Consider the following 23,619-nt stretch of genomic DNA (forward strand, 5'->3'; position numbering starts at 1 on the left):
ATAATTACATTTTTAAAATTATCACCAAAATAATTATTATAACCTTTTACAAATTCAGGTGGAAACTGTAAGTTCACATGTTGTCCTTGATTTACTAAGTCAGCTACTCTCTTGATTTCTCCCCACTGCCTAACTTAAGTTTCCAGACAACACAGGCATATCAGGAGTTTGCAAAACTTGGAAAATCATGCAACTTTAAATGTAGTATCAATCACTATGATCATAATCCATATTAGAAACATAAATATGATGGGATTTTGGTTTACTCCCTCTTTCACAAACAAATGAAAAAACACTTGGGTAGGGCGCCTGGGTGGCTCCGTCGTTAAGCATCCGCCTTCGGCTCACGTCATGATCCCAGGGTGCTGGGCTGGAGTCCCACATTAGGCTCCCTGCTCGGCGTGAAGCCTGCTTCTTCCTCTCCCACTCCCCCTGCTTGTGTTCCTGCTCTCGCTATCTCTGTTTCTGTCAAATAAATAAATAAAATCTTAAGGAAAAAAAAAGACACTTGGGTAATAAATTACCCACAGAAGAGGCCAGTGGACACAGGTCAGGTCACAAAAAACTTACATTTTAATAAAATATTTCAAATATAACTCTGCCTACTAAAGGACTCTATATTCTGAACTGAGCCCTCAGAGGCAAAATCAGTATTTCCCCTTTTGTTGAAGATGCACAGGAATCATGTTAAGTTATGTAACCTGCTTAAATTGCTCAGTTCTTTATAGAATCTGAAAGACAAGCTTGTAGTCATGCTGCAAGGAAATCTGTAAATTAAGCATTCACAAAATGATGTATTATTAGTTATTTATTGATAGGAAAATGTCCTTGACATATTAAGTATATGGGCAATGGGGGGAAGCCATCCTCTTCCTCTTTAATGAATAACTGCTGCTCAACAGCCCTTTAAATATTCAGGATTCCAAGATTCTTTCCTTAGCCCTTCATCTGCACATTACAGGCTCTACTAGGCCATCTCATTACTTTTGTCATATTATACATATACCATGAAAACTCCAAACACCTGACAGTCATCCCAGACTTCTCTCTTTCACATCAGTTAACAAGAGCTAACAATTCAGTCTCTATATGACCAAAGTCAATTCTCCTCTTCAACAACCGCACCTGGTATCAACTATAGCAGTATCCTCCAAACAGATGCAAATCTAAGCTCTGAGTATCACAGAATAACAGGCAACTAATCTGGTCATATTACATTCTTGGTTAAAATCTCAATGGAAACAATGAGTGGTTGGGCTGAGGCTGTGATTCATGAGTACTAGTAATGAATGTCCTGTGCCATACATGTTCATCAAGATGTCTGCTTATAAAATGTGTCCTTGTCTGTATGTATAGTATACACCAAAGTTGTTTTAAAAAGTGGTGGTATTCCTCTGTGAATATACTAAAAACAGTTAAATTGTACACTGTAAACAGGCAAACTGTATGGTTTGTGAATTATATCTCAATACAGCTACAATTCAAAAAAATAAAAAATAGAAATACTTTTTAAAATTAAAAAATAAAGGGAACTTTCTACGGCTCTCCAGCCTACAGAGCCTACTGTACTTCTCAGCCACTTTCAAAAATGTTTTCCTATTCCTAGTGGCAAAAAAGAGTTTATTTGCCCTCCAGGAGTTTGGCAGTAAAGTTTTCAGAATCTGCCCCAAGAAACCAAAGTTTCTCTGAACATTTTGTTAGCCAAAATGTTCAAGAAAATTTCACATTTAATTTTTCCATATACTTGTGATTACTTAAAGAATGCTCTCCCCCAATGTTCAAGTAAAATGGGCACACCAAAGAGGTGTGCAATGTTTAGTCTACAGCCTCATGTACCCATGGGTCCACTGCCAAGTACTCCAGTTTGAGAAACAAAAGCTTACAAGTGTCTCCCACACTTGGTGTCTGTCTTCCCCCAGCTTCATTTCCTGTTGTTACTTTCCCTATTCCCTCCTATAGTCCAGCTATACCATGTTAACTGTATCCTGTCCACCATGTGCCAAACATTTTGCAGAGGCTTCTAAAGCTTTTCCCCCGTTTATATTATAAATCTTCACATCTACCTGCTCCTCAATTACAACTTGGTCTGCTGAGTGAAACTCTTCATCTTTGTGAAGTCGTCTCTGGGGATAACTGCCATCCCCCAAGAAGCTAAAGAAATCTTCCTTTGTGCCACACTATACAATACCTCTGTTATAGAAGACATCCCTCACAGTGCTATAATTTCATATAATATTAATGTCAATAATTCTTACAAAACTACTGACGCCAATCCTGGCTACATATCAGAATCATGTCAGAGGTGCTTTATAAAACACATGGATACCTAGGTCTCACCACCACCAATTATGCTGTAATTGGCTTGGGATGGAGTCCTGTCATATGTATATTTCAAAATCCCCCAAATAATCCACATGTGTAGCCAGGCTGAAAACCACCATACAAGACAATGATTTTGTTATTCATTTTTGTATTCTCAGTGTTTACCATGATGCTGGAAATAGGTAAGCACTCAATGCAGAAGGATTCAGACTTTTAATATAATGAAAATTTAATCTGACTACATACAAGCTTTGCATATAATAAATCCACCCAAATTAATTGCATCTTCTATCCTTCCTTAGGAAAGCATTATTTCTTCCTGCAGTTATAAGCAATCGTATAGTCTACATAGCCCTTAAGTATATCTTATTTATTGTCATATTTATCTTTTTAATCTAAGTGTGTATGACTACTAAAGGTTAAAAATATTCTTTGTGTCATCTCTCAAGTTTCTCGGTTCTCTTCCCACTCTAAATTCTTTATTTCACTCTCATGTAAGAGAACAACTGTTACCAGTGTGCTGATATTCATTTAATATAGCTGGTCCAGGTATATTTAAATTTCATTACTATAATTAGTTTATAAAACCAATATCTTCCCTGGGCACCTGGGTGGCTCAGTCAGTTAAGTGTCTGACTTTTGATTTCAGCTCAGGTCATGATCGCAGGGTTGAGAGATCAAGCCCCACGTCGGGCTCCACACTGAGCATGGCGCCTGCTTGGGATTTTCTCTCTCCTTCTCCCTCTCCCGTCCTCCTCTTTCTCTCTCCCTCCCTCTCTTTTTTTAAAAGATTTACTTATTTGAGAGAGAGAGAGAAAGCACAGGAGGGGGGAGGGTCAGAGGGAGAAGCAGACACCCTGCTGGGCAGGGAGCCTGATGCGGGACTTGATCCTGGGACTCCAGGATCATGATCTGAGCCAAAGACAGATGCTTAACTGACTGAGCCACCCAGGCACCCCCTCCCTCTCTTAAAACCCAGTATATTCCTTACATTCAGAATTAAAATGTCTTACCTTTCCTTCTATTTCTGCCTTTGGCTTCTTTGTGTTCTTTAGGCTTCATCTTTTTTTCTTCTCCAGATTCTCCATCACTCACAGTGAGTTTGTGCCTCAAAAGCCTATGTCTGTATCTTGGCTTCTTAGATTCTTCAGAATCTGAATCTGATTCAGAATTGACTTGATTTTTTGCTTCTAAATGGAGAAAATGAATCAGTAAAGCCTTCAGACTTTTTTTCCTTTAAAATGTTTTATAAAACTATTTTGTTTGTTGAAAATTATCAAGATTTAATGAAAAAGATCAGAGCTTGCACTTACTTTGATATCACTGGTAATACCAGGCAACCTCATACATCAGACTTGATCTATTACTATGATTAAATACTGATTAAATATCACCAATAGATTTTTTAAATCTAAATATCACTTGTAGATTTTTTAAAAGGTAAAAAATATTTTGCTTTAGAAATCATCTGTTTATTGGCAATAACTGACAAAACGTGCACAATTATTACCAGATACTCAAAAGGAGTCAAAGTAGTAGTAAAGTTTTAAATATCTTAATAAACTCCAAATACATGTATTATGAAATTTCATGGTCAGATAGTCCTCAAAGACTGAACTGATCAAACAATCAAGTTATGACATCCTACACTTCTCTTTGAAGCTCACCCTCATCTCCTGGGTTTTCTTCATTGTGTTTTCCAGTTCTTTTTTTCCCTTCTTCTGGCTCATCATCTGAAGATCCATCCTCATCAGAGGAAAGATTGGCTTTAATTTCTTCTAAAAGCATCTTCTTGGCAATTCTTGAGTAAAAAGACAGTAAAAAAAAACTATATATTTGGTGGTGAAGTGTAACAAATTTTTTAAAAACTTCTATCAAAATAGAAATAAATGTGCAAAAAGATTTTATACTGTCAATAAGACTACCAAAACCATGTTTTCACCTAAGCTACCAACCAAAACTTTTGAAAATGCTCTTAGCACTGATTTTTTTTTCCAATTCTAAATACTTCTGCAATTTATTTCAAAATCTGAGGGACATTTCTACTATTTTGACCAATTGCAATTTCATGCTGCATAATCTTCCAATCCTATATTTGCTCTGCTGCCATCATCCAACAACTACAATATCAGATAGGCCCACATAATAAATCAACTTATTCAGACAAATGGCATTCCAAGACAAAACTCCACATGAGAAGACTATTCAAAGCAAAACATATTCTTAGAAAATCAAGGTTGAGGCACTTTCTTATCAAACAGTGCCTCAAACTAGTGAATAATATTTCTGGCACTTAAATTTCAATTTAATTCATAAATTCTGTAAATGAAACGAAAGCATATACCATATACTAAGTAATGAAGCAATCAGAAATCCCTAATAATATTCAAACTAGGGCAGATAAGAGAAGGGACATGAGTGCTATTAATTATACACATGGTAAAAGAACACAAAATACCATAAATGAATCTTCACTTTCCAAAAAAGTAGACAGTGCAGTAGCCTCACTCATACCAAAATTTCTCAAGATGTTCCTCAAAGACCAATTTGTTAATGGAAAAATCAACTACTAAAAGCATGAGAAGATACTTCTTTAATGCCATCTTATGTTAAAATAAAATATAATCCTAATAAATTTCCATGTTTACGCTAAAGGAAAACATCTGAAAATGTAAAATAAAAGCAATCACGCAGCTTTTGTATAAGAGGAGGTGTTTTGCACCTGGAGTGTCTTTGTGATATAAATTTATAAATGACAGTAACAAAGGAATACCTTATAGAAAGGTTCAAAACGAAGGCAGCATGATTCTCAGTTTCCCATGAACTAATACTAACTCTTATGGGATAAACATCCACTCTGCAATCAAGATTAACTCTCTAGCTCAGTCAAAAACTTACAGCTGGAATTATGGAACTTCTGTTATTTTTGGATTTGAAACCCTTCTTTAGATTTCTTAACATACACTCACATTTCAATCAAGATTCACTCAATGGTAGAAGATGTTAATGCCTTGGTAATTTTATTTGAAAGGCAGACTGTTCAATACTAGTTTTATACAAAGATATATAGGCAAAGGCACCAAAACAGACTGAAGCAAAATAGGTGATCACTTCATTAATACTTATATTTAAGCCTTTGGTGCTTCCTTCCCTAAACAGACAGATTAGAAATATTTAGACAACACAGAGAGTTACCAAGTGCTAAAGGAAACCACAGATGAGTTTGCTTTTTTGAGGGTTTTTTATCTGATTTGTGTTTCAATAAAGTGAAGATTAGATCACTCCAATTTAAATCCTACTGGAGTTGAGCTATAAAGTGTTGTTATTACATTTCTAGATCAGTGGTTTGCTGACTTGGATTGTACACAGTAAACTTTTTTAAGTGGAGAATAATATAGGATTGTCAACTTCTCATTTTGCCAAGAATAAAAATTTAAAGCCAAAACTGTTTATTTTCACCATTTTATAAAAATAGACTATTTCAACACACCCTCCACAAATTAGGAAACAGTTTCAGAATGAAGGGTGGTTCTTTAAATTTAATAAAAGTATCTGCCTAGAAAAACTCTCTAAAATCATCTTTAATACACACTACATTTGTCATTTCCCATGGACAAGGAGAAACTTTCTTGAACCAATTTGGGTAAAACCACTGTTTTGGAATGTGTGTGTGTGTATACACACACACACATATAAATGTAAAGTGTTGAATAACAGATTGCAAATAGAAAAACATAGTTCACTTGCAGTTACAAGATCTTATATAACCATTTAGGTAGTACAATAATAACCAATAAAAACACAAGTACTAATTTAGTTACACTAAAGGTTACTTCAATCACCTGATTTCAGTTTGTATTTACAAGTTCAAAAAAAGTCTAAAATTCTACGTTATCTGTAAAGACTTGGTTAATTTTAAGAAACCATAAAATTTGTCTTCTTTCAAACTCTAGACTCCTAAGAATATGTCTACTAAATGGAAGGTCATAATATGTAAACCTACCTAACTCATACTCAAGTTCTAGACTGTCATGAAAAAACTGAGAAATATGATACACATGAGAAAATAAGATACAATTTTATATCAACTGTGAAATTACATAATAAATCATGGAAAATTATACGAGATCCATACACTGAAAAATTACATGATTTATCAATCAACAACCTTCATTAAGAACATAATATATAGAACAATCACAATCACTTTAGAAGTAGGAAAAAAATTACAAAATTCAGAGAATGGTCATTTTTCTCCAAACTGAAAAGTTACATACAGAGTGATGGAGATTCCCTTAGCTTTACCTCCCTAAGATGGTTTAGATTTACCCTCTAACACCTTTTGACCAATGGAAAACCTAATGTATAGCCATGTATATTAAGCCCTAAAAAGAATAAAGTTAAATCATTTTGCATGACTGATGGCTCAAGTCCACTATGTCAAAGACACGCTGTATCATAAACCTAGCCTACCACATAACCTACACCTCAAAGTTAGAACTTAATTTGAAGGACCTAAGGGCTGAGGCTGACCTTCAACCTGAGTAGTCAGCAAACATGTTGAGGTGAGATGTGTCCCATCTACAAAGCCTGCTGTGAGATGCTTTAAGGGAAACTCCACTACCTTAACTCTTGAGTCACGGGCCACAGAGACTTCAAGGACATCATCACTCGAGAACCAGCTGAGGCTGGCAAAGCATCATTTTGGAGGCCTCGGCTGGACCCGTGCTGGTATGCATGTGATGGATGTATAGTCATGATCCCTAGTTGATTTCTGTTTGCTCTGAAGTTTCCTTTCTTGAGGCTTTCCAGGACGTTTCTGAGAAAATCATCCAGGCAACAAGGTACTGCCCCCCTGGAATCTCAATGCTCAATATTACATCTTGGGGCAGGTGTAGCATCCAAAGCAGTCACGACTCTATCAGAAGCATTAGAGACACAGGCTGTGCCACTCTGTGGCAGAAAACCTGGGCAGAGCTGGAAGTAATGGAGCCACTCCTCCATTTTCCTGAAAGGGAGGGAAGGGAGAGGGGGAGAAAGCAAAACAATATGGGAGGAAGGGTAAAAACCCACAAAAAAACAATGATCGGAAATGGTGCATGAGAGAATAATAGAACCCCAAAACCCAAACAAGCTAAGGCATCTAAAGCACATAATATCAAGATAATGTCTTATTACCCCTTACAACTTCATCTACTAAAAGGAAGCAAAAATAAAATAAGGAATCAGCCCAACAATACAAAGACAAACACCCAAGCAGGAAAAAGAGAGAGAGAGAGAGGGAGGGGGGGGGAGAGAGAGAGAGAGAAAGCCAAGAAAGCCTTTAGTTATTCTGATCCTATCTAGAAAGGAAATGCATAATGTTCCTTGTGTAAGCACTCAAACAGGGAAAGAAAGTAAACTACCTCTTGCTGGTACATAAATCAATAATTCAAAACATTAAATTTCTAAAATAGGAGCAATCAAGAGAGGGATCTGTTGCACCATGGAGGTTTTAGAGAAACAGCCATTACAAAAGCAACACAAAATTTTACAGCTAGAAAAAGGGACCTTAGAGTCCCAATACTGTCATTTTACAGATGAAGAAACAGGCTTAGCAAGGGAAAATGTTGTGGCCAAAGAAACAAAGCTAGTTAGTGGCAAAGCGAGAAGTAGCACCTAAGATCCTGAATCCCAATATTCTCTAATTTTACTATGCCAGTGCTATAGTCTCTACTCATTCACTACTACTATGCTTATGAGTACTTGGTGAATCTACTATAGTCACATTCTTAAAGATAACTGTATTTTATTGATTTCCAAATATGCATTTAGAAATGGAAGAATTGACGCTTCAATTTTTAAAATTTTTTTTAAGAAGTTACATCTTTAGTCCAGTATGCTCCATCTCTAAAATGCACTTGACAGACCACCTCAGATATATCCCTATAATCTACTGTTTTATCTTTTAGGAGGTTCTGAAAACAGGTTTGAAGAAAATTGCTAAATAAAAAATACAATTTTAGAAGGCCAAAAACTATGGTGCATCCATGCACAAAGATGACAAATTTTTTTAAAAACTGCTTACATTTTGTGTAGATAGACAATAGAATTAGTTTAAACAGAGAATTCTTTTTCTTTTAAACAGAGAATCCGGAATAATATTATAGGTTTAAATGCATACCCTTTAGAGACACAAAACAAGTATATATGTATATGCTAGGCTAAAATATCATACCGTATTCAAAATGTTGATATGTAAAATAACTCAAATGACTACAGCCAAAGAATATTAAAAACTTTTTGTGAAAACAAGATGGTGAACCCATATTCTTCTAATAAAGTGTGAGGCATTAACAAATGTTATATACTTCAGGGTTAGGAATAAAAACAAATATTTCAAACTGGTTGACGGACACTAAGGAGGGCATGTGATGTAATGAGCACTGGGTATTTATTATATAAGACTGAAGAATCACAGGCCTGTACCTCTAAAACCAATAATACATTATATGTTAACTAAATGAATTTAAATTTTAAAAATGTTTTAAAAAAACCTAAAAATATTTCATAGAATTACTATTTAATTCCTCATCTTCAAAATCTGTATTAGTATTTTTTTAACTCCTTAGTTCAAAAGTAGTATTCTTGATATGAACCTTCTATAAAAAATGACTAAGGCATTATGATCTGTACCCAAAAATGGTGGAGTTTATGAGATAATGATGATGTAAGTGAATAATCAAAAAGCTAAACAATGGTTTCAAACACTTGTTAGTCATATGTCCTACAATGTTTGCAGTTAATGAAAAACAGCACTGTTTTCTTTTTAGTGAGGGTACCAGGAAAATTAGTATCAAGTAACTTTTTAAAAAAAATCTTAGAAGTAGAAATAAGGCTTATGAAATACCCACAGTTTATTAACAATTTATATATAAGCTATAATGTTTAAATAAACTCAAATTACAAAATGTGCATTCTCTGATTTTATACAAAATCCAAAGCAGTTTTAGAGGAAATTTTAACAAGAAAAATTTTATTAACATTGATATAAATTTAGAAAATTTGATCATATTAAAGAACTAGTTTAATATTTTCTTATACTTGAAAGATAAAAACAGGATTGACTCATTTTTATTTATAAACTTCAAGGCTAAAGACGAAGGAGACATATTAAGTCAGAAAAATGAATCAATTTTTGCTAACACTAGAAAATACAAACTCCCTTTATGGGGGTGGGGGGGCTATTTTCCATTCTCTAAAAGTCCCAATATCACCAAAGAACAGAGAACAGGAAAGGAAGGCTAGATATAATGTTTAAACCTTAAGCAGAGAGATCACCACTACTGATCATATTTATTTCCTTGCTGAAAATTCTAGCAAAAGAAAGAGATCTTATGGCAACTGCAACCAGTTTAGTTATCTACAAATGGATCCTATATACAGACTAGACACCTATATATATACTTAAATGACTTACAATACTTACCTGCACTATAAAAACAAAGTAAACTGAAAAAGAGTTACCTTAAAATTGCCAGGAATTAAAAACCCTTGCTCAAAGATAAAAACAAGTAAAATGCTTCAGGTTTTTCAAAACAATAAAGGAGAACCAAAGCAATTTTGGTAACCAAACAGGACCATCATGGAAAAAAAAAAAAAAAAAAAAAAACGTTTCACAGAGAAAAAATTATTCCAGATTTAGCAAATTCGTATAAAGAATAAAGACAGGTGTAGAAGATGAACATTCTGAAAAGTGCTTAAAATGGAAACCAAATGAAAAGTCTTGCTGAAGGGACTTGAGATATACTCAACCCATTAAACATTGCTGAAATCAGGTAAACAATCATTAAATATCTTCATTAGCATGAACAACATCGAGGAACAATTAATTACTTCTGAAAATATGCTGAATTAATAGTACAGAACCTTAATCAACAGAATACCCCCACCAAGCTAGTAGGGAAAAAACAGTCATTTGTATATTTACCAGTTGAAAAGTAAAGTATTACCAAATAACAAAATAATTGGAAATTTTTAAGGCTACAGTGTAGTCCCACTGTAATTAAGTAGAACTTCTATTAACAATGGGCAATTCTTTTAAGCAATCTCCACATCAAATTTTGCTTCTATGTAATAAGTATTTAGCCCCACTGAGAAAGAAATTATGAGAAAACTATGGAGTATTATTAGACCCAATTAAGCATTCTTCAAATATAAGGTAAATATTTGCATGTGTGTTCCAGGGGAGGGTATCCATATAAAAAAATCTCAGCTTTTAGTCAAAATTGGAATAAAGAAAGAATACTTAGAAAAAATCTATAAATAAAGAACATACTGAAAAGAATTCTTTTTTGGAGAGAATGGACTCCTCACTGATTTAGTAATGCAACCTCTAAAGACAAGCCTGGTTTAATGATCCTCAACACTAACACTGTTAAACTTGAACAAACTAACATCTTACCACTCAGGCTAATTCACAGTGTAGGTATTCAAATATAGGATATTAGAAAATGTTTGGTCAAAATATCCCTTTTACAGAATCATACTGTATTTTCGATGCCAGATAACTGTAGAAATGCAACCATAATAAAAAAATTACATAAATATTTTTTCAATGAAAGAACCAATTTAAAACACAATAGGTATCTGAAAGGCAACATTAACATAATGGCAAATTCAAACAGCTGACTTTAAAATTACATGTGTAATTTAAATAACCTGACAAACTATTTCATATTATTCTCCCTTTCAAAAAGTACATTAAGTCTAAGCTAGAAAATTCTAAGTAAATTCCCAATTACACAAAATTCAAACTATAAAGTTAGTCTATTTACATTTTTTTCTAAAAAGTTCAACCAAAAAAAGTTAAACTGTCAACCTATATTTTTTCACTGTTTATTAAATAAATGCAATTAAACAGAAATTAATTTATAAATTAGACCACTCTATCTCACAACAGCATACATTTACTTTCAAATATGAATGATGCTACATAACAGTATGCTAAAATACCAAATTTATATATTCACACATACTAAACTATTTAGGACATGGCTAAGTTTTTTAAATGACCTCAAAAACTATTATAGCTTTAAAAACAGAAAAGACAGAAACAGTAGTGAAATCCATTGTAAAACTTTCCCATAAATATATATAAGTACATATGTTTAGGGAATTATAAAGTATTTACTTCCTCAATATCAGAAATATCAAAACTTCTTTGGCTACAAACTACCCTCCATACCTTGATTTTAACAAATTCTTTCAACTTTCATGAAAAGATGCATTATAATTAAAATTAAATGCTTGAACAAGAAAAAAGTTTTATAGAAATTTATTGCATCCAAATACTTAAGCATTGGCATTAATACACTATTTACCCCTCCATAAACGTCAACACTGAAAATGTATTAACAACATTGCTAAAAAGTTAAAAGCATAAGAAAGGTATACACAATTTATACACAATTACACAATTGTGTACAAATTTACACAGAATTACAATACGCTATGTACTAAAATACAACCTACTCAAAAATGTGAAATTGGTAAATATAACTCCAAGACTTAATCATGATCCGCAAATAAATTTTTAAAAGTTGCTTAGTGCATATTCAAATATGCTCAAATACATTATCTATGCTAAAATAGTTCCAGAAGGTATTTGTATGCCCATCGTGGGTATTAGATACCTCTTTGGTATGTTGAAAATGAAACAAGTTATTAATGATATATTTTATAAAGGCACATTGAAATAAGTATAAAGAAAAACATGTTCAAGATAAAATTCTTCTCAAAAGTACTGAACAGGGTTGTATTTTGTAATCACAAATACAAGATGGAATTAAATAGACTTTCCAATAAAATACTTGCCAGTTACAGAGAGATATAATCAAGCAACTTAAAAGATGAAAATGATATTCATATTTTGACAAGTTCTAACGCAAATATAAAATTATCATACCTCAATGACACTCTCATTTGGTGGCTAAATATGAGATTAAGGTTCATCACGTATATAGTTAAATTAGAATATAGCATGTATTAAACATTATTAGCCTTTTAATAACATTTGAGTCCTCATGGTTTACAGGAAAACAAATTAGTAGTCTAAATAAATAAAAAGGAATTAAAGCATTTTAAAAGAGATTTTTTTTAAATGCTTTCAGAATCGTGCTATGATCATGTACTATAAAAATTGCTGATGAATAAAATGTATGCCTTTACCAATCTTCTGGACCCCACCCCATCTCATAAAATAATGGATACATATATTTCTTAATAAAAAAACATAAGTAGGTAAGCAGCATCTGAATCATTGTGCCCATGATTAATCTCTATTTAAAAGTACAAAATAAAATTGTTCATTTACCTTAATAAAAACATTCTATTAGAAGAATGCTGATATTAGAAACAGAAAACCCTATCAGCATCAACAAGATATAGAAAACAGAGCTAGAATAACAGCCGGCCCACAGCATTTATTAACTCAGTTAATTTCCCACAAAATTATGACACAAAAATTACATGCATATTTTCATGTTTTCTTAATATTGTAACTTACTAGTAGGAATAAATGGATGGTTAATATAGTGTTCTTTAGTAAAACCATCAAGTCTATCATTGATAATCGGTGTTGGAAGTAATTAGGGAAAATTTCATCCAACCCTTTCATTTTAGGAATCAGAAATTTTTGGCAGAGTAGTTAAGTCACTTGCGCACAATCACACAGACAGCTAAAGAAGTTTTACAACTAGAAATCAGATATTCTTATCCCCATTATTCTAAAATTCCACCTACTACACCACACGATCTTGTTTAAGATTATGAGTGTGGGATATACTATATTTCAGGAAGGGTTTAAAAGATAGGTAAAAAAAAAAAATTAGGGTTATATTCTTTAATACATTTTCATTATTCTTCATTGTTGGGATATGGGTGTGTCTTTGTATTTTTTTCTTCTCCCAGCCATCCCTTAGGTTAAGTGAATCTGTAAAGGCTACACTGTTTACTTCTAACCTACTGTTTAAGTCTTATTAAAGTTAATACTATCATACTATCTATTTTATTTGAAAAATGGTTAAAATCCAAATCAGTCTGGACACCTTGTAAATTGATACTTATTTTGAAAAGAATTTCTTAATCTTACATATCAGAGCAATCTCCTTTTCTTCACTTTGAATGGGTCTTAATAAATAGGACCACATTAGATGGCAATTAAAAACAATAATCAGATATTGAGGAGAGAGATGTCTGTTGTCACCAATTTATTGATATGATTTATCTTCATCAATAAAATAATCTGAAATTAAAATATTCTCAAAAAATTATCACAGTTTACATGGGAACGTAAAATTGACAGTGCTGTATTTATAACACACCCTATGCTAGGTGTGTTAATATTTATATTTACTTTCTCTTAAGGTTTCTGAGTTTTAGCCCATTTTCTGGCCTTTCTTTCAAACTTGCAGGAAGACTGTGAGCGAGTCTTTCTAAGGCAGGCACTCCTGGTTTTTACAACCGGCTTGCGGTTCCGTTGCTGCTGTTTGTGCCCACGCCTAGGGTGTGTTATAATCTTTTTTAAGTCCTTACAGATGGAATCATACCTATTCTCAGGATCATTGTCGTCATCATCATCATCCACTGTGACAGGCACTGATTTAGATAAGGCTTCATCTCCTTGAGGGGAAAAAAGTGTACTTAAAATTAGCTTTAAATTATCTATATAAGTAAAATCATGTAAAATAAAACTGAAAGCCAAAAACATCAAAACAATTAGTGGGTTCTAAACTGTACTCTGGATCCAAAACATGAGTAAAAGAAATTTATAGGGAAAGCACAATGGGGAATTTATGAAGTGCCAGCAGTAAAACAATAGTTGGATTTTATATATTTCAAAGTTCCTTCCCAGAATACAACAGTTTTAAAGCTAATCCTTCCTAGTAACAAGTCTTTATCAATTTGGCATCACAGTACCAAAACTTTTCTTGCTGAAATAAGCTTTGTAGTGATCCATTTTAAGTTTAAAGTTAACAGACGTCTAATTTATTCTGTTTTAAACTGAAGAATAGCAAAATTGCTATTAATATTTCGGTAGTAGCAAGTAAAATAATACTTAAATCTGTATTGTAGTCATGATCAGAATTACCAAGAGATATATTCAAGTATAGTAAAACTGATTTCCTTATAAAAAGCTACACTGCTATCCTTTGATTAAAAATCTAAAGAGGTTAGGATTTGTGCACTTCACTGTATGTAAATTTTACCTCAAAAACAAACTTATATATTAACCTCTAATTAATACTATATAGGCTGAAGTAATTAGGGAGTAGTATGCTGATGTTTACCATTTATTTTGAAATGCAAAGATTTCAAGGGCATTACATTGAGTGAAAAAAGCCAATCTCTAAAGGTTACACACCTCATGATTCCACCCCAAAATAACAAAATTAGAGATGAAAATGAAATTAACACTTGCCAGGGGTTAAGAATGGGGATAAGCAAGGGGATGTGTATAAGGGGTAGCACAAGGGACCCTTGTGGTAATGGAATAGTTCAGTATCTTGGTTGTAGTAGTGGTTATACAAAGCTACACATGTGATAACAATTGCATAGAACTATACTTACATATACATACACTCACAAATCAGTGCATGAAAAACTAGTGAAACTGCAATAAATCTTCAGTTTCCTGGTTTTGATATTGTATTATAGTTATACAAGATGTCACCACTGGGGGAAACTGAATTAAGGGTATTGTTCAAGATCTCCCTGTATGATTTTTGTTTTTTATTTTTTTTGCAATATCCTGTGAATTTATAATTAATTCAAAATGAACAATTAAAAAGGGAAAAAAATTAGGTACATTGATGGATAAATAGAAGGATATATAAACAGGTATGTGATAAAGCAAACACAGTACAATGTTAATGACAGAAACTTTCCTGTATATTTAAAACTGCTTTGAGGGCACCTGGGTTGCTCAATCAGTTAAGTGTCTGACTCGATTTCGGCTCAGGTCATGATCTCAGAGTCATGAGATCAGGCTCTGTGCTGAGCAAGGAACCTCCTTGAGATTCTCTCTCTTCTCCCTCCCCCTCCCCCAGCTCAAGCGCTCTCTCCTTCTCTAAATAAATGAATCTTAAAAAAAAAATAAAATAAAATTGCTTTATAATAAAATATAGGGAGAAAATGAAGGAAAAAAAATCATAAAGAACACAGATAACCATAGGTTCAGGATAGAAATATGCTAAATAAAAAAAAATAAAAGAAAATAAAAGAAATATGCTAAATACAGAAAGGCAAAAACAAATCTTAGAATATCCTACCAAACTCACAATAAATACCTCAAGCAGACCAATCTTCAAATGAAATATTACTAGAATACTACTGTCATTCCTCTATTACACTTTTCAAAATCTGGCACATCCTTCAAAGTGGAGTTCAAATGTTACCTGTTCTTCTAAGTCTTCCTCTAATATTTAGATTAAATGGCCCACTTGCTATTTATTATGCAGCCCCATTTTAGTTTTATATGTTTCTTCTGGTATTTTTTTAAATAATGACTTATCTATGTCTATCTTGTTCACTGGACTGCAATCTCCTAGGACCACGTTCTTCATTTTAGTTGCTCATGCCATTCCCAAGTCCAAATTTTTCTAGTAAACTATTGTACCTCATAATAGGATACTCAACTATGGCTGAATAAACTGGAATTATCTAAATATAAGGGAGCAGGGGAGCCTTTTTAAAAGTTCAAAAATAATGTTCCCTTAATTAAGTTGGACACATTAAGAAAATATACTATGTTTCTATATGCATACAAAGTATTAAGGAATGCCACTTATCGGGACGCCTGGGTGGCTCAGTCAGTTAAGCGTCTGCCTTCGGCTCAGGTCATGATTGCAGGGTCCTGGGATTGAGTCCCGCGTCAGGCTCCCTTGCTCAGCTAGGAGCCTGTTTCTCCCTCTGCCTGCCACCCCCACTGCTTGTGTGCTCTCTCTCTGACAAATAAATAAAATCTTCAAAAAAATAAAAGGAATGCCACTTATCATTGGCTCACACCCAAACTTATCTTGAAACAGTACTTTTCATAGTGCTTATTTTCAACACCCTTCATAATCTTTTCTGCTTAAGCATTTTTACAAAGGCCAATTTTTAGATGTGTTAATTCCCAAGCAAAATCATCTTCTTTTTTTCATCTAAAGTAATCAGTTCCAAGAAATATCCAGGGTAAAGAAAATCCAAACAACATGGCTTATTCCACTAAATAGTTGAGAGACTGGCATCTGCAGAAAAGCTCAATTCTCAAGGCTTCTGTGGATACATACATGAAAAAAGGATCACCTCCTAATCAGCACGATGATCCTTCAGAACAAAGTTATATGGAACACAATGATCAAAATGGAACACAGTGATCTAGACCAGTGCTCAGGTAAGGAATTATTGGGAAATGCACCCTACAAATATTTGCCATACGTTGCCATCTCTTCTTAAGATCTAATGAATACATATTACACTATGTATTAATAATACCAAACATGAGAGGTATATCATACAAACCTCTCATATGTGTCAAATCAAGTTAGATTTGGGGAAATGAAAATCAGCAATTGAAATCAAACATGTTGATTTCACTAGGGAAGCTGTTTAATCATGGAAACCAGTTTTCCAAAGTTTAATTCAATAGCCTACAATTTGCCAATGAGAATACTCCATGTAACTACTCACGATTTATTATTCTTATACTCTAATCCTTAATAAGAGTTTTCCCAACTAACCTGATAACAAAACACTGAATACAAACAATCTCTTACACTACCATACAGTTGAGCCTTGAACAACACGGCTTTGAACTGCAGAGCTCCACTTATACATGGATTTTTTTTTTTTACACTATAATTACTTTCTCTTCCTTATGATTTTCTTGTTATTTCCTTTTCTCTAGCTTATACTTTACTGTAAGAATATAGTATATAGTATATAAAATATACAAAATATGTGTTAATCAACTATTTACGTCATTTGTAAGGCTTCCAGTCAAGAGTAGGCTATTAAGAATTAAGTATTGGAGGGGCGCCTGGGTGGCTCAGGCGTTAAGCGTCTGTCTCTGGCTCAGGTCATGATCCCAGGGTCCTGGGATGGAGTCCCGCATCAGGCTCCCTGCTCAGCGGGAAGCCTGCTTCTCCCTCTCCCACTTCCCCCCTGCTTGTGTTCCCTCTCTCGCTGTCTCTCTCTGTCAAATACATAAATAAAATCTTTAAAAAAAAAAAAAAGAAGTATTTGAGAAGTCAAAAGCTAAACATGGGTTTTTGACTGAACAGGGGGTGAGCATCCCTACCCCCTGCATTCTTCAAAGGTCAACCGAAATTCTGAAATCAAGGCTCTCAAAACTAAGTTTTACAAGCTGTTGCCAAAGTTCATTTGGCTGCAAAACCTAATCTAAACTGTTTATTCCTTTAAGTATGAATGTTCACACATTTTGTGCAGAAATACTAATTTGTTTAATTATGGGAGTGTTGCCTCACATGTGATTGGGACTATTACATAATATATGCTAACTACTCGATATTATCTTTCTAAAAGTCAAAAAGTTGAAAATTCTGAAACACTGAGGCCAACAATTTTGCAGACAGTAGTTAAAAGCCATACAGGCATCTGATACAGCAATGCATTAAACTGAATATGCCATGAAAATCACACTTGGTTTTCAAAACAACTCATCAGATAAGCACTCCATACAAGGAATGTGAAGTTTTATTAAAAAGCAATATTCAAGGATGCGTGGGTGACTCAGTTGGTTAAGTGTCTGCCTTCAGCTCAGGTCATGATCCCAGGATCCTGGGATGGAGCTCTGTGTCCGGCTCCCTGCTCAGCAGGGAGTCTGCTTCTCTTTTTCCCTCTGCCCCCTCCCCCCGATTCTCTCTCTCTCAAATAAAATCTTTTAAAAAAATAAAAAAATAAAAATAAATAAAAATCTTAAAAAACAATTCAAGTTAATTATACAAAACCTAATTGGGATAAATGGAAACTCCTAACCTAAGGACTGAAAGAAAAAATTTAAACATTCTGCCTGTGCTGGGAACACATTTATACCTAAAATCTCTTTTATAAAAATTTAAAAATAAAGTTCAGGTGGATTTCTGGTGAAGATGGCAGAGCAGGAGGATCCCAGGCTCACCTCATCCTATGGTCACATCTACGTAACAGCCACATCAGCGCAAATAAAAAAGAAAATGACCTGAAGACGGGCAAAACAGACTTTCCACAGCTAAATGTAGAGACGAGGCCACAATAAAGAGGGTAGAAAGGGCGAAGATGCAGTGTGAGCCAAAGTGACCTGTGGATCTGTCAGAAGAAAGGAAGGATGCCACGGGTGCATACAGGGAAAAAGAGCAGACCCTAAGCTATGCACCCCAGGCATGGTAGACCCACACACCAGGGAGACAAATCTCAGTAACATTTGGCTCTGAAAACCAGAGGGACCTAACTTCCCAAGAACTTACAACTTCTGGGGCTTCACACATTACATTTTAAAAATCAGCAGGCTCAACTCTGGAAGAACCAGGGAACAAGAGGAAATTGAGTCCCCATCCTTAAGAGACAACACAACAAACAACCCCACTGAGATACAGCATACAAACAGCAGTTTGAAAAGGGCCTGGGGTATATGAGAAGGTGGTTTCTTTATTAACCTCAGAGCATGTGCTGGAAGGGCAGAGATCATTGGGAGACTTCTGCAAGACCAAAAAGCTGGCTGGTGTCATTTCCCTCCCCATTCCTGCAGGAACCAGCACGGCACCAACACTCTCCACATAACTTGCTAAAAGCATGTCCCACCCCACTATGTCTTCTGTAGACTTGCCCCCTCCACACCAGCCTGGACTCTGGAAAGTTTTCTCAGGTGGCTGCCAGATACCTTCCACAAGTGGCATTGACCTTGCTGGCACCACACATACCCTGCCCCCACGTTCTTCTACAGACAGCTCCCACCAACATACCCTTGGCAGGAGACCATCCAAAGAAGTGACACAAATCTGGCAGTGTGCTTACAGCCCCAAGAGTGGCCAGCACCACTCCAAAATGACTCTGCCCTGAAGCAGAGGGAACAATAAGCATACACATGAGTCCACATGTGGCCCCAGCAGCAGGTTGAGGGCAGAAATCCAGTCTAATGGCAGGCTCAGGCTACCAACAAAAACTTCTCAGGAGACAACATGGGGAGAATACCCTGCAGTTCCAAGCTACCGCATTTCTGACAAATGGCTGGTGTGACTCAACTCAAGCCCAAGGCAAGCACCAGACTGACCCATAACAACACAGGGACCAAACCCTGCCCACAAGAGGCAAACAGAGCCATTGCAGATGCCTGGAATGAAGGCAAATGAGGCTCAGCCATAAAACTAGGGTACAACAACACACACAGGAGACATTCTGAAGTGTCAGGTTCTGGTGAACGAGGGACACGGCACTGTAGGGCACTATAGGACCTGTTCTTCATAAGACCACTACTTACAAAAGCACGTGGCTAACATGTAGAAAAAGACACAGAGAATTGGACAAAATGAGGAGAAAAAGGAATATGTCCCAAATGAAAGAACATGACAAAATCACAGCAAGAGAGCTAAACAAAACAGAGATAAGTAATATGCCTAAAGGAGAATTTAAAGTAATGGTCATAAAGATACGCACTGGAATCGAGAAAAGAGTGGAGAACCTCACTGAGATACTCAACAAAGAGGTAGAAAACATAAACAAGAACCAATCAGAGATGAAGGACTCAATAACTAAAATTGAATATACACTAGAGGGAATAAATAGTAGAATAGAGGAAGTAGAAGAATGGACCAGTGACCTACAAGACAGAGTAATGGAAAGCAATCAAGGTGAACAGAAGGGAGAAAGAAAATAATAAAAAATGAAAATAGACTTAAGGAACTCAGTAACACAATCATGCATGGTAACTGGCACATTATAAGGACCCCAAAAAGACACGAGAAAGAAAAAGGGGCAGAAAATTTACTTGAAGAAATAATAGCTCAAAACTTCCCGAATCTGGGGAGGGAAACATACATCCAGATTCAGGAGGCACAATAAAATCAACCCAAGAAGGTCCACACCAAGACACATAGTAATTAAAATAGGAAAATGTAGTGATAAAGAGGGAATTTTAAAAGGAACAGGAAAAAGGAAAACAGATACATGCAAGGGAAACTCCATAAAGATAGGAGCAGATTTTTCAGAAGAAACTTTGCAGGCCAGAAGAGACTGGCATGATATATTCAAAGTGCTGAAGGAAAACAAAACTGCAACCAAAAATACTCTCTCCACCAAGACAATCATTCAGAATAGAAAGAAAGAGTTCCCAAACAAATAAAGTTAAAGGAATTCGTCACAACTAAACCAGCCATACAAGAAATATTAAAGGGGGGACGCCTGGGTGGCTCAGTCGGTTAAGCGGCTGCCTTTGGCTCAGGTCATGATCCCAGAGTCCTGGGATCGAGTCCCGCCCCGCATCCCTGCTTGGCGGAGAGCCTGCTTCTCCCTATCCCTCTGTCTGCCACTCTGCCTACTTGTGCTATCTCTGTTAAATAAATAAATAAAAATCTTAAAAAGAAAGAAATATTAAAGGGGATTCTCTGAGTGTAAAGGTAAGACCATAATTAGGAGTAAAGAAAAGTAGGTAGCACTAAAGCAATAAAATTAAGTATATCAATAAAAATCAGTTAAGGGATTCACAAAATAAAAGGAAATAAAGTAGGACACCATATATCTAAAACATGGGGGAGAGGGACAAAAATTTAGTACATTCAAACTTAAGCAACTATTAACTTAATATAGACTGCTACATGCAGAAGATGTTTTATATAAAACTAATGACAACCACAAATCCAAAACTGATAATGCAAAAAAGTAAAGAGAAAGGAATGCAAGCATATCACTAATAAAGCCAGCAATGAGAGAAGAGAGCAAGAGAAGAAAGGAACAGAGAAAAACTACAAAAACAAACATAAAACAAGTAGCAAAATGGCAATACATGCCTACCAATAATTACTCTGAATGTAAATGGACTAAATGATCCAATCAAAAAACATGGAGTGAACAGATAAGAAAGCAAAACCAATCTATATGAACAACAAGAAACTCACTTCTGACATAAAGACATAAAGTGAAGGGATTCAAAAACATGTATCATGCAAATAGATGTAAAAAGAAAGACAGGTAGCAATACATGTAACGGAAAAAAAACAGACCTTAAAAAGACTGTAACAAGAGACAAAGAAGGATACCATATAACCATAAAGAGTACAACCTAAAAAGAAGGTATAACAACCATAAATGTTTAAGAACCCAACATGAGAGCACCCAAAAACATAAAACAGCTAATAACAAAGTAATCAACAGTAACATAATAACAGCAGAGGACTTTTAACTCCCTGCTTACATCATTCAAACAGAAATCAACATGAAAACAGTAGCTTTGAAGGACATATTGGACCAGATGGATCTAACAGATATATTCAGAACATTCCATCCTAAAAAAGAACATAATTCTTTGCATGTGCACACGGAATATTCTCCAGACTAGATCACATGTGAGGTCACGAAACAAACTTTAACAAATTCAAGAAGATCAAAGTCATACCATGCATCTTTTCCAACCACAATGCTATGAAACTAGTAATCAGCCACAAGAAAAAATCTGGAAGAACACAAATACGTGGAGGTTAAATACACACTACTAAACAATGAATGTGTCAATCAAGATATCAAAGAGATAATCAAAAAATGCAAGGAGACAAATGAAAACGAAACACAATGCTCCAAAATCTTTGGCATGCAGCAAAAGCTACTCTAAGAGGGAAATTTATAACACTACAGGCCTACCTTAAGAAGAGAAAACCCACAAACAACATAACCTTACACCTAAACAAGCTACAAAAAGAAGAACAAATGAAACCCAAAACCTGTGGGAGAAAAAAATAATAAAGTTCAGAGCATAAATAAACAAAATACAAACTAAAAAACAAAACAAAAAAACAATGGATCAATGAAACCAGAAACTGGTTCTTTGAAAAGATCAACAAAACTGATAAACCTTCATCCAGACACATCAAAAAAATGAGAGAGGACTCAAACAAAATAAAAAATGAAAGAGGAGAAATAACAGTGGACACCATAGAAATAAAAAGGGTTGTAAGAGAAGATTATGAAAAATTATATGCTAACAAATTGAACAAAACAGAACAAATGGATAAATTTCTAGAAACATTTAACCTCCCAAAACTCCATTGCAAAGAAATTTAACATTTGAACAGGTTGACTGCCAAAAGTGAAATTAAATCAGTAATCAAAAAACTCCTGAACCACATGCCTTCACAGGTGAAGTCTACTAAATATTTTAAGAAGTTAATACCCAATTCTTCTCAAATTATTCAAAAAAATGGAAGACAAATGAAAGCTTCCAAATTCATTCTACGAGGCATTACCCTGATACAAAAACCAGATAAAGACATCCCTAAAAAAGAGAACTACAGGCCAGTATCTCTGAAAAACATAGATGCAAAAATCCTCCATAAAATACTAGCAAACAGAATCCAACAATACATTTAAAAAATCATTCACAGGTGCCTGGGTGGCTCAGTCGTTAAGCGTCTGCCTTCGGCTCAGGTCATGATCCCAGGGTCCTGGGATCGAGCCCCACATCGGGCTCCCTGCTCCACAGGAAGCCTGCTTCTCCCTCTCCCACTCCCCCTGCTTGTGTTCCCTCTCTCACTGTGTCTCTCTCTGTCAAATAAATAAAATCTTTTAAAAAAAATCATTCACATGATCAGGTAGGATTTATTCCTGGGCTGCAAGGGTGGTTCAATGTTTGCAAATCAACCAATGTGATACCTCATAACAATAAGAGAAAGGATAATAAACATATGATCATTTCAACAGATGTAAAAAAAGCATGTGACAAAGTATAAAATCCATTCATGATCAAAACTCTCAAAGTATGTTTAGAAGGAACATACCACAACACGATAATGGCCATTTATGAAAAACGCACAGCTAACATCGTACTCCATGTTCACCATGGAGTTCACTGAGAGCTTTTCCCCTAACATCAGAAATAAGACAAGGATGTCCACTCAAACCACTTTTATTCAACATAGTACTGGAAGTCCTAACCACAGCCATCAGAAAACAAAAACAAATAAAAGGCATCCAAATTGGTAAGGAAGAACTAAAACTTTCATTACTTGCAGATGGCATGATACCATATATAGAAAACCCTAAAGACTCCACCAAAAAACTACTAGGACAGAT

At 34.9% G+C, this 23,619-nt stretch overlaps 1 protein-coding gene across 7 annotated transcripts in view; it reads right to left on the minus strand.

Moving 5' to 3' along the window:
- ATRX (ATRX chromatin remodeler) overlaps nucleotides 1-23,619 on the minus strand; it is a 309,326-nt gene that overhangs the window by 180,838 nt on the left and 104,869 nt on the right. For all 7 annotated transcript variants that reach the window (XM_064574281.1, XM_064574279.1, XM_064574283.1 and 4 more), the window contains 3 exons: nucleotides 13,911-13,983; nucleotides 3,990-4,123; nucleotides 3,336-3,512 (listed from right to left, as the gene is read on the minus strand). In XM_064574281.1, the coding sequence (XP_064430351.1) occupies nucleotides 3,336-3,512; nucleotides 3,990-4,123; nucleotides 13,911-13,983 (384 nt within the window). The remainder of the gene's footprint in view (nucleotides 1-3,335; nucleotides 3,513-3,989; nucleotides 4,124-13,910; nucleotides 13,984-23,619) is intronic.

The sequence above is a fragment of the Mirounga angustirostris genome, unplaced genomic scaffold (assembly GCF_029215605.1).
Source record: "Mirounga angustirostris isolate CCGP_5_RB_7025 unplaced genomic scaffold, mMirAng1.0.hap1 SCAF_11, whole genome shotgun sequence".
Classification (NCBI taxonomy): Eukaryota; Metazoa; Chordata; class Mammalia; order Carnivora; family Phocidae; genus Mirounga; species Mirounga angustirostris.